At 41.7% G+C, this 12,642-nt stretch overlaps 1 protein-coding gene across 1 annotated transcript in view; it reads left to right on the plus strand.

Annotated features, from left to right (window-relative positions):
• The window catches only part of LOC133049596 (ATP-binding cassette sub-family C member 4-like), a 154,704-nt gene that overhangs the window by 27,471 nt on the left and 114,591 nt on the right, over positions 1 to 12,642 (plus strand). Inside the window, 1 exon segment of the mRNA XM_061133714.1 lies at positions 8,249 to 8,350. Within this exon segment, the coding sequence (XP_060989697.1) occupies positions 8,249 to 8,350 (102 nt within the window).

Here is a 12,642-nt window from a genome sequence, read left to right on the forward strand (position 1 = left end):
CCGTCTCTTCCTTAAAGCTCCCGAATATGACTTTGTACTCACTAAGCCATCTGTTTATGGATTTCTTTGCTTCCCTGAACTCCAGACTTATTTAAAGGGCAGATACAATGCCTCGCTCATCTTCATAGTCCTCCCAAATAGCAAGCACTCAGGAAATGTGCAACTGAAGGGACCTTCCAGCTCCATCATGTCTGGGTTGCAATAGATGCCTAACCAGTAAGCATGGTTGTAGTGGAGAGAGTGATGACTTTGATTCTTTGGTGAATTATGTGATGCACCAAAGAATGTGGTATAAAAGGGATCCTACAGAAGGTTTTCAAGGAATTGTGCTCAAATATTTAGGTAGGATTTTTTATTCTTTTTCCACCAAAATGCAGCTGAACTATCTGAGACTTGAAATTTCTTCCTGTGCAGATATGTGCAGTAATATTAAAATCACGACCTGGGAAACACTTTGAATTTTCTGGGGCTGACTTTGTCAAGCTGCTTTGTGTCCTGATGAAGAAAGCACCTTTGTTTTGGTCATAAAACCTAAAATTTCCCTTGTGTACACAAAGTGTCTGTCAGGAAGGTGGTCTAGAAATTTAGAGATCTTTCTTCAGTAGCTGTTATCAGTAAAGGTGGGACAAATGGCTGAGAATAACAGTGGTGATTAGGGTTGATGTTACCGTGGGAAATTGATTCCTGGTGAGTTGAATTAATTGGCGTAAGATTTACCTTTTAGATATTAGATGCTTCTTCATAATATATAATTTTGGCAACCCTTTAAAAATCTCGTTCTCTAGTTCATCAGAATCACCTGGAGTGCTTATTAAACCTACATCATCACACCTTGGAGTTTCTGATTCATTAGGGATATTGGCTAGGGCCCAAGATATCTATATCTTTAATCAATGATCCTGTGTACCTGAAAATAAACCATATTTTGGTAACATTATGTTGGTTACAGAAAACAAAAACAAAAACAAAATGTACTTTAGCATTTAGATGATAGGATCTTGTTAAGACTAAAATCAGTTGATTCAAAAAAAAAAACTTTCTTGTTTTATGCTAGACTTTTCAGGGTGAAATTTGAATTTATTCCTTCAGTCACTTTCTCTACAGAATAACTGAGTGTCTGCCTGAAGCCTGGCACAGGCTAGATGCATATATAACAATCATAGGTAAGGAAATGCAGAGAAGTCCTTCCCACTTGGAATATATGTTTCATTAAGTGGGGGGTTAATAGAGAATCAAATAGTGAAACTCACTGTGGACGTGTTTGTGTGTTATTAGTCCTTGGAAGGAAAAGTCCAAGGTGTCATGGGGTGCTTTGGCAGAGTTACTGGTGTAGTCTTAGAGCTCGTGCTTCCTGGGAAGGCTGAAAAAGTTACCTGGAGAATTCTGTGTGGGGAGGTGGGGTAGGTGGGGGGTTGATGCTTCACATTTTCCTGGGGATGGTGATGTGGCACAGGCTTTTAGTGCACAGGAAGGGGTCATGCATTTGAGGAACCAAAAATGTCTGAGGCTGCAGAATAGAGAGTGAGAGGCTTGAGCAGGGGACTGTTAAGCCTCCCTGGTAGCTCAGCTGATAAAAATCCACCTGCAATGCAGGAGACCCTGGGTTGATTCCTAGGTCGGAAAGATCTGCTGGAGAAGGGATAGACTACCCACTTCAATATTCTGAGTTTCCCTGGTGGCTCAGCTGGTAAGCAAGCTGCCTGCAAAGTGGGACACCTGGGTTCAACCCCTGGGTTGGAGAAGGGAAAGGCTGCCCACTCCAGTATTCTGGCTTGGAGAAGTCCATGGACTGTATCATCCATGGGGCTGCAAAGAGTCAGACATGGCTGAGTGATTTTGACTTTATACAGGACTCCACAGGTAACATCAAAGTTTTTCTTATCTCAAAGCTCACTGTGGCTGCAGCCTGGGAAACAGGTCAGGGAAGTGGGATGGGGACCCAGAGTAGAGATGGGGAAATGCATCAAGAGCTTAGTGCTGTGCATGGCCCAGGAAAAGTATGATGTGCTTTAGCTTAGGGTGAAATGGCCTTGGCCAGATTTGAGAGCCACTCAGGATACATCTTGAGTTGGGTATGAGAGGAGGGAGAGGTGAATCTTGGGCTGCTTTTGGTTTTCAGGCTGCAAAATCACCTGGATTCACTAAAATAAATACTGTAAGAGAACCAAATTTGGGGAGGAGAAAAGCATGAACTTGGTTTTGAATTCTGAGAGGTTGTGAAGTACCTCAGTGTTTTCAGTTTTATTCTAAGACCCACCTGACTGACCAGCCATGAGCCTGATTCAGCCTTCTGTCCTGTTATCTAACGAGTAACAGGCAATGATCAGATATTCGTTTTCTTCCTTTCCCTGCCTCTCACTTAGATTGTGATAATGCCCAACTAGAAGGTGAAAAGGGCAGGAGTGGGAGAAAAGGTCAGCTGAGTTTACTGACCAGGTGGTCAAAACTTGGCAAGATTTGACCACAGATGGGCTGGAGACGTGGTGGGAGCGTCGAGTTTAGAACATAGTGTGGTGTTGAGCCCTGCTGCCCCACTGCCTCCTGCAGCCTGGGACTCAGTAGACTGGATAGTTCATCATCCAGGATTTCTGCTCAGGTCACATCTGGGAGCCCTAGGAAGGAAATCCACCACCCCTGCCCACCTTGGAGAGGGAGCGATGGTTCATACCCACAGGCAGACCCACAAATGGGCTTCAAAGTTTCTTGTCTTATTTATACATGCTTTTCAATTTCCTTTTTCATATAAAGAATTTGAAGATTTATCATGATCTTACAGGCTCAAGAAGTCCCTCTGTTTTTCTCTGAATAAGGAAAGGGACTGAAAGTCTTGGCATTGAATGACTCCAATAGGATTGTAAATATCTTGTCTTAACTTTGAAGCACTGAAAGTCTTCAGTGACTTTTACATCCAGTAAAATGTGTCTAAAATTATATTGTTCACAGAACAGGTTTTCCATTATGCTACTGGGAAGTCAGTCATTTTGGCTGCAGTTCTGGTGTTAATACTTTCCCATGTGACCAGTTCTGGGTCTGCACATCATGGGTCTAACAGCAATTTAATTTCAGCTTTTTCATTACCTTGAGTCCTGGAGAAAAATCCAGCCAGCACTTCTGCACCTTTACAAACTGGTCATGTGCTGAGTGGAGTCTCATTTAATCCCTGGAAGACTGTGATGTCTTTCCCTACTCAGTCCTATTATTTGTGGACAAGTGCTCAATAGATTTAATTCTTCACTTAGGACATGCTTATTCTTTACCTTCTTTTTTTTTTTTTTTTTTTGAAAGTTGGAAATTTCTACTGTGTACATACTGGATATTTTTTTTTGTCATGGTAGCATGCTTAAGCTAAAATTGGAATTTCTGTCTAGACAAGATGTATAATATACATGTGTAACCTTTGGTTGCTGTGTTAGCTCAGCTGTGTACGGTTATAGCCATGCAGTCAATGGTTGGACTGATTTGAACCAGCCCTACAGTCTGTTCCTTGTCTTACCCATGAATTGGTCAATCTGTGCAAAGCTTGGTCTTAGTTGGAGTTGGGACTGTGTAAGTGTGTGAATGACATAGTGTCGCCCCTCTTCGTTACTTATTATCCCTCTGCGGATTCAAAATTAGGGAGGGTGATGCCAACGTGGAATGTCCTGAGCTGGTTCCCAGGAGGATTAGCATTTGAGATGGACTGGAGGGATAGGTGGGTCAGCACTCAGGGTGTCCAGATGGAGGCCACCTGGAGAGTGTGGACTTAGGTGCTGACAGGTAACTGGAGGCTGTTAAGTGTGGTGGACACTATTGGAGGTGTGTAAGGAGATCAGGAGGGAGTGGTGTTGGGGTCAGTTTGATGGGGTTAGGGAGGGCTAGGGAAGGAGCCAGAAAAAAGAAAAGTTGTATTAGTATTTACAATGATTAATAGTGAGTGAGATTCTGAAATTATGTTGTTTCAAGAGGAAAGAAGTGGAAGGGGAGAAACAGTGGCAGAACAGGTGAGAACTGGTACCTGGCTGATGATGGGAGAGGTGGTGTGGAGAGAGGACTCAGGCAGCAGTGGTTGAGAGTCTGCAGAGAAGTCCTCAGACCACCGTCCATGCATCCTGCTTCCTTCTGGACACAGGCTCGGGGTGGATAGGACTAGGTGTACCCAGGGTTCAAATTCTCAGTGAGCTTGGATGAGAGGAGGAAGGAGTGAGTGGATTGCATCTCCCACCAGTTTTTGAGAGAAATGCAAGGATCTCATCTAACTTTTCCTGCATAGAAGCAGGTTTTCATATTCAGTTTTTACAACTTGTTCTTTTGCAGTAGAAGATTCCAATAACATTTGTGACTTTGGGACATGATATTCTGAAGTTAAATGCTTCAAGGGTATTTATGATTTGTAGGGTAGTAGGTTACTATTTGGGGCTTCCCTGGTAGCTCAGCCGATAAAGAATCTGCCTGCAATGCAGGAGACCCCAGTTTGATTCCTGGGTCAGGAATATCCCCTGGAGAAAGAATAAGCCACCCACTCCAATATTCTTGCCTGGAGAATCCCCATGGACAGAGAAGCCTGGTAGGCTACAACCCATGGGGTCCCAAAGAGTAGGACACAACTGAGCGACTAAGCACACAGTTTACTATTTATGTGTTGTTTTCTTCCTCAAAATCCTCAAAGACTTATTTCAGATTCTCCCTGTGTTGATTAGGACTTGGTTTGCCTATGACTCCTGGAATTACCTATGTTAAAGCTGCTTACACAGTTTATTTTTCTCTCATGTAAGTGTCCTTTAATGCTGTGTTTGGGTTTCCTGAGGCTGCCATAACCAAGTACCACAAATAGGTGCTTAAAACCCCAGAAATTAATTGTTTCTCAGTCCTAGAGCCTAGAAGACTGAAATCAAGGTGTCAGAAGAGTCATGATTTCTGTGAATCCTGGAAGAAGAAATCCTTCCTTGCCTCTGTTAACTTAGGTGGTTGCAGAAAAACCTTGGCCTTTCTTGGCTTGTAACTGCAATCACTTCAGCCTCTGTCTGTATCATCACGTGGGCACTTTCTCCTTCTGTGTGTGTCTCTGGGTTTCTTTTCTTATAAGGACACCAACCATATTGGATTCAGGGCCCACCCTACTCTGGTGTGATCTCACCTTAACTGATTACATCTGCAACAATCCTGTTTTTAAACAAGTCATATTTTGAGGTTTAGTTAAGTTCAGTTGTTCAGTTGTGTCTGACTCTTTGCGACCCCACAGACTGCAGCACAACAGGCCTCCCTGTCCATCACCAACTCCCGGAGTTTACTCAAACTCATATCCACTGAGTCAGTGATGCCATCCAACCATCTCATACTCTATTGTCCCCTTCTCCTCCCGCCTTCAATCTTTCCCAGTATCAGGGGCTTTTCCAATGAGTCAGCTCTTCACATCAGGTAGCCAAAGTATTGGAGTTTCAGCTTCAACATCAGCCCTTCCAATGAATATTCAGGACTGATTTCCTTTAAGATGGACTGGTTGGATCTCCTTGCAGTCCAAGGAACTCTCAAGAGTCTTCTCCAACACCACAGTTAAAAAGCATCAATTCTTTGGCACTCAGCTTTCTTTATAGTCTAACTCTCACATCCATACATGACTACTGGAAAAACCATAGCCTTGATTAGATGGACCTTTGTTAACAAAGTAATGTCTCTGCTTTTTAATATGCTGTCTAGGTTGGTCATAACTTTCCTTCCAAGGAGTAAGCATCTTTTAATTTCATGGCTGCAGCCACCATCTGCAATGATTTTGGAGCCCCAAAAATAAAATCACCCACTGTTTCCCCATCTATTTGTCATGAAGTGATGGGACTGGATGGCATGATCTAAGTTTTCTGAATGTTAAGCTTTAAGCCAACTTTTTCACTCTCTTTTTTCACTTTCATCAAGCGGCTCTTTAGTTCTTCTTCACTTTCTGCCATAAGGATGGTGTCATCTGTGTGTCTGAGGTTATTGATATTTCTCCCGGCAATCTTGATTCCAGCTTGTGCTTCCTCCAGCCCAGCGTTTCTCACGATGTACTCTGCAAATAAGTTAAACAAGCATGGTGACAATATACAGCCTTGACATACTCCTTTCCCTATTCAGAGCCAGTCTGTTGTTCCATGTCCAGTTCTCACTGTTAGGATTTCAGCATACTTTTTTGTGGGGATGCTGTTCACCCCATAACAAGTTCTGTGGTTAGTATCATCCTCCATGGTACCAGGGGCCCAAATTCTTTAAAAAAAATAAATTTAATTAATTTTTTGGCTGTGCTGGGTCTTTTTTTTTTTTTTTTTTTTTTATTTATTTATTTTTTTTTTAGTCTTAATCTTTCTTTTTTTTTTTTTTTTATTTTTTTTTTTTTAATTTTTATTATTATTATTTTTTTTTTCCAGTGGGTTTTGTCATACATTGATATGAATCAGCCATGGATTTACATGTATTCTAGTTGCAACAAGTGTGCTTCTCATTGTGGTGACCTCTTGTTGTGGAGCATGGTCTCTAGGTGCACAGGCTTTGGTAGTTGTGGCACATGGGCTCTAGAGCTTGGACTCAGTATCTGTGATACATGGGCTTAGTTGCTCTGTGGCATGTAGAATGTTCTGGGCCAGGGATCAAATCCCTGTCTCCTGAATTGGCAGGCAGATTCTTATCCACTGCACCATGAGGGAAGTCCCAGACTCTTGTTACCCCACTGTGTATGGCCTTGACCAAGTTGGCAGCCTTCAAAGCCCAGGCTTGGGGTGGGGTGGGTGGAGGAAGGTCTTGGGCATTGCCACTTTCCATCGACCTGGATTTAGTCATGTGGCTGCACCTATTTTCTCAGAAGGCTGGAGAGAGAGGCCTTCCTTCCAGGTTGCCAGGTGCAGCTAAAATCCAGCATTCAGGAAGAACAGATTTTGAGGACAGTCAGCAGTCTCTGCCACACATTCACAGTTCTTGCAGGAGGAGGTGGCACTGGGGTTGTCTTGGTTGTTTACTCAATTTCTCTATCATAGTAGCTTTTCTCACTGAATGATGTCTAGCATTTGAAGGGCAAGAGGGAAGTTTCCTGCATAAGATTATATTAGTTTTGTAGTGGTTCTCAGGACTTGCTTTTATTCAGCTATATTCCACTGAATAGCTGCTAAGTGGTGTGAAAAATCACAAAAAGTGGGAGCTGCACCCATTCCTACTCTAGAGGAGGAGAGAGGGCAGTGACTAGGGAGAAGTGACAGTGATTGTGAAAAGATACTTGTAAAATATTTCATAAGAGATGGAAATTTAAGAGTATTTCATTTTTAGAGCAATGACTTAAGTGATAGTTAATGAAAAGCAGTGATACTGACCTAACACACATGAGGAGAAAGGCAAAGTGTGCTTAAGTGCCCAGGGAAAGACCATGAGGCAAAACAGGCATAGCTGGGATTTTTGTTTGGCATCTCTGCCTTTGGTTTCGTGTCCCCAGCCTGTCCTGTGCCACTTGATACTTGAAGGTTTGGGCACGGCCTTCCTCTCTCTGTTCCTAGCAGTGTGCTTAATAATGCTTGGCACATGGTGGGATCCAGGAAATATGTATGGAATCATTTCCTATCAGCTCAGCTATTTGTTGTTAGTAACTCAAAAGTTAAGCAATAAAAAATGTCCAGGTTCTTAACTGTTGGAGTTTGGAGTCATATTTTCCCTTTAAGGAGGAACTAGTTCACTTGTTGAGAAAGTTATAACTTTGCTCTTGGCCAGGAAATCTTTATTTTGCATATATGTTTATATGGCTTCCCAAGTGGTGCATGGTAAAGAATCCTTTCAGTGCAGGAGATGCAAGAGGTGCAGGAAATGCAAGTGATGCAGGTTTGAGCCCTGAATCAAGAAGATCCCCTGCAGGGGAAAATGGAAACCCATTCCAGTATTCTTGCCTGAAAAATCCCAAGGGGGTCTCAAAAGAGTCAAACATAACTGAGTGATTAGACAACAATGTTTATATGTGAAATATTCTTATATGTGCTTTCTATACAAATATATTTACATATTTATACATGTATATGTATATAAAACACTATGTATACTATATATACTATATTACATGATTGTATATTCCATATGATACATATTGTTCTATAGAATGTATATTATTTAGTATGTTCTGATATGAAACAAAACTACTTTAAGTACAGCTGGCAAAATGATATGTAGGCTGTATAAAGTCTTTTATTGCAAATTCCAGGAAAGCAATAATTTTTGTTTCTGCTTTGTTCTTGCAACTTAAACTGTCTGCTTTTCCTTTTTTCTGTAGAACTTTCTATTGCTTGATGAGATATCACAGCTCAACAGTCAGCTGCCATCAGACGGTGAAACGATAGTGGATGTGAAAGACTGCACTGCTTCTTGGGATAAGGTAACAAGTCCTCCATTCCAAGATCATGACTACTAATTGACAACCGAAGACAGATTTATTGGAGAATGTTGTGGTTTTACACATGGTGTAAAATGTGATTTGATCATTTACTGAGATTATGTTACAAAAATTCTGAAAATAGGGAATAAGGTTTGCAGCTAATGGAGATTAAGTGTAAAATCAGCCTAAGAAGTTTGACACGTTGCTTTTTATTTCATTTTCAAGAGAGCTTTCAAAGTACTATTCTAATAATTTAAAGTACATATGATTGAATTTAAAAGGACATATGTTTGAATTTAAAGTTCATGTGTTTCTAATGTTGGATTTTACAGGATTGAAGGGACAAAATGCTGCAGTGTGGAATGGGTTAACTAATGAATGCACAACTATTTATTAAAGACAAGAGGCTTTGGGAAATCAGTGTACATTTTTTGCCTTGATTATCATTTTATTATATACTGGGTGATCTGGATCTTTGCTGTGGGGTAGGGTGGGCGCTCCCCCATCCTGAGCTTCTGGATGGTTCTGGCTACTTGGGTGGCAGCCACAGGCAGTGGAGAGACAGCAGGTGGGCATCGTGAGCACCAGTGATTCCTAGTTTAAGGGTTGCACAGTGTGGAAGCTGATAGGGATACTGGTGATTTTCCAACACTTGGTTTATTTATGACTTTCTGGCAAACAGAAAAAACAAAAAGGGTCCGCTCTCAAAATTGCACATGAATTGCTGTCCCCTTTACCCATGACTGAAACATTTCCATCACTATGGTTCTCCGGTCCTCTGTGCACATCCTCCTGTATCAGTGTGGACCAGTCAGGAAAACAGAACCCTAACCACAGGAGAGGGAATTCCTACAGGGAATTAGTTACATAGATGATGAAAGCAGGGAAAATCAAAAATGGTAAAATGGTGGTGGGTGAGACAACCCAGAAATCAGCAAAGGCATAAGTCCTCTTGGGGGAGGTCACCATTAGTGCCACTATAGAGCCGCCTTGCAGACAACCCACAAACTGGAGAACAATTATACCAAAGAAGTTCTTGCAGTGTTGCAAAAGTTCTAGGGCCCACAACCTGGCCCACAACCTTTCTAGATTTCCTAACCTGGGCATCCGGCAAAAGGACTGAAAACCCTCAAAGAAACAGACTCTTTGAGTACACAGCAAAACCTTGTGCACACCAGGACCCAGGAGAAAGGAGAAGTGACTCCACAGGATAATGAGCCAGACTTCTCTGTGAGTGTCCGGAAGTCTCCAGAGGAGACATGGGTTGACAGTAGCCTGCTGCCGGGTCAAAGGACTGACAACAACAGACCTGGGAGCCTTGACATGTTGGCATAAGTACTTTTGAAGGAAAGCCATTACCCTTCAGGCCAAACTATGGGAACACAGCCCCACCCATCAGTAGAAAATTGGATTAATGATTTACTGAGCTTGGCCCCACCTACCAGAGCAAGACCCAGATTCCCCCACAGCCACTCCCTCCCACCAGGAAGCTTGCACAAGCCTCTTATCCTCATCCATCAGAGGCAGACAGAATAAAAACCACATTCACAGAAAATTAACCAAACTGATCATGTGGAACACAGCCTTGTTTAACTCAATGAAACTATGAGCTGTGCCATGTAGGGCCACCCAAGATGGATGGGTCATGGTGGAGAGTTCTGACAGAGAGTGGTCCACTGGAGAAGGGAATGGCAAACCACTTCAGTAATCTTGCCTTGAGAACCCAATGAACAGTATGAAAAGGCAAAAAAAGAAATGACACTGAAAGATGAACTTCCCAGGTTGGTGGGTGGCTAATATATTACTGGAGATCAGTGGAGAAGTAACTCGAGAAGGAAAGAAGAGGCTGGGCCAAAGAGGAAACAATGCCCTTCTGTGGATGTGTCTGGTGGTGAAATTAAAGTCTGATGCTGTAAAGAACAGTATTGCTTAGGAACCTGGAATGTTAGGTCATGAACCAAGGTAAATTGGAAGTGGTCAAATAGGAGATGACAAGAGTGAACAACATTTTAGGAATCGGTGAACTAAAATGGACCGGAATGGATGAATTTAATTCAGATGACCATTATATCTACTACTGTGAGCAAGATCCCTTAGAAGAAATGGAGTAGCCCTTACAAAGTGAAATGAAATGAAGTCGTCAGTCATGTCTAACTCTTTGCAACCCCGTGGACTGTAGCCCACCAGGTTCCTCCATCCATGGAATTTTCCAGGCAGGAGTCCTAGAGTGGGCTGCCATTTCCTTCTCCAGATGGTCTTCCTGATCTGGGTAACAGACCCAGGTCTCCTGCATTGCAGGGAGACGCTTTACCATCTGAGCCACCACGGAAGCCCACAGCCCTCATAGTCAACAGAAAAGTCCAAAATGCAGTAGTTGGGTGCAATATCAAAAACAACAGAGTGTTCTCTGTTTGATTTCAAGGCAAACCATTCAATATCACAGTAATCCAAGTCTGTGCCCCAACCAGTAATGCTAAAGAAGCTGAAGTTGAACAGTTCTATGATGACCTATATGACCTAGTACTAACGTAAAAAAGAAAAAAAAAAAAGTTTTTTTTCACAATAGGGGACTGGAATGCAAAAGTAGGAAGTCAAAAGGTACCTGGAGTAACAGGAAAGTTTGGCCTAGGAGTACAAAATGAAGCAGGGCAAAGGCTAACAGAGTTTTGACAAGAGAACTCACTGGTCATAGCAAACATCCTCTTCCAACAATGCAAGAGAAGAATCTACACATGGATATCAGTAGATGGTCAATACTGAAATCAATTGATTATATTCTTTGCAGTCAAAGGTGGAGAAGCTCTCTACAGTCAGCAAAAACAAGACTGGGAGCTGACTATGGCTCAAGTCATGAACTCCTTATTGCAAAATTCAGGCTTAAATTGAAGAAAGTAGGGAAAACCATTAGGCAATTCAGATATAACCTAAATCAAGTCCCTTACAATTATACAGTGGAAGTGAGAAATATATTCAACGGATTAGATCTGATAGAGTGCCTGAAGAACTATGGACAGAGTTTTGTAACATTGTTCAGGAGGCAGTGATCAAAATCATCCCCAAGAAAAAGAAATGCAAAAAGGCAAAATGGTTGTCTGAGGAGGCCTTATGAATAGCTGAGAAAAGAAGACAAGCTAAAGGCAAAGGAGGAAAGGAAATATATACCCATCTGAATGCAGAGTTCCAAAGAATAGCAAGGAGAGATAAGTGAACAATTCAAATAAATAGAGGAAAACAATAGAATGAGAAAGACTATAGATTTCTTCAAGAAAATTCGAGATAACAAGGGAACATTTCATGCAAAGATGGACACAATAAAGGACAGAAATTGTATGGACCTAACAGAAGCAGAAGATATTAAGAAGAGGACTTAGAAGAACTATACACAGAAGAACTATACAGAGAAGAACTATACCAAAAAACATCTTAATGACCCAGGTAACCACAATGGTGTGATCACTCACCAGAGCCAGACATCCTGGAATAAGAAGTTAAGTGGCATTTAGGAAGCATCACTAGGAACAAACCTAGTGAAGCTGATAAAATTCCAGCTTAGCTATTTAAAATCCTAAAAGATGATGCTGTTAAAGTGCTTTATTCAATATGCCAGCAAATATGGGAAACTCAGCATGAGCCACAGGACTGGAAAAGGTCAGTTTTCATTCCAATCCCAAAGAAGGGTACTGCCAAAGAATGTTCAAACTACTACACAATTGCACTCATTTCACATGCAAGTGAAGTAATGTTCAAACTTCTGCAAGCTAGGCTTCAACAGTGTGTGAACGGAGAACTCACAGATGTTCAAACTGGGTTTAGAAAAGTCAGAGGAACCAGAGATTAAATTACCAATGTCCATTAGATCATAGAAAAGCAAAAGAATTCCAGAAAAACATCTGCTTCATTAACAACACTAAAGCCTTTGACTGTGTGGATCACAACAAACTGTGGGAAATTCTTAAAAAAAATGGGAATGCTAGACTACCTTACCTGCCTCCTGCAACATCTGTATGCAGGTGAAAAAGCAACAGTTAGAAGCAAACATGGAACAACCAACTGATTGCAGATTAGGAAAGGAGTATGTCAGGGTGTATGTTGTCACCCTGCTTATTTAACTTCTATGCAGGGTACATCATGAAAAATTCTGGGCTGGATGAACCACAAGCTAGAATCAAGATTGCAGGGAGAATTATTAATAACTTCAGATATGCAGAAAACACCATCCTTATGGCAGAAAGCAGAGGAACTAAAGAGCCTCTTGATGAAAGGGAAAGAGGAGACTGAAAAAGTTGGCTGAA

This window comes from Dama dama, chromosome 30, assembly GCF_033118175.1.
Source record: "Dama dama isolate Ldn47 chromosome 30, ASM3311817v1, whole genome shotgun sequence".
Taxonomy (NCBI): domain Eukaryota; kingdom Metazoa; phylum Chordata; class Mammalia; order Artiodactyla; family Cervidae; genus Dama; species Dama dama.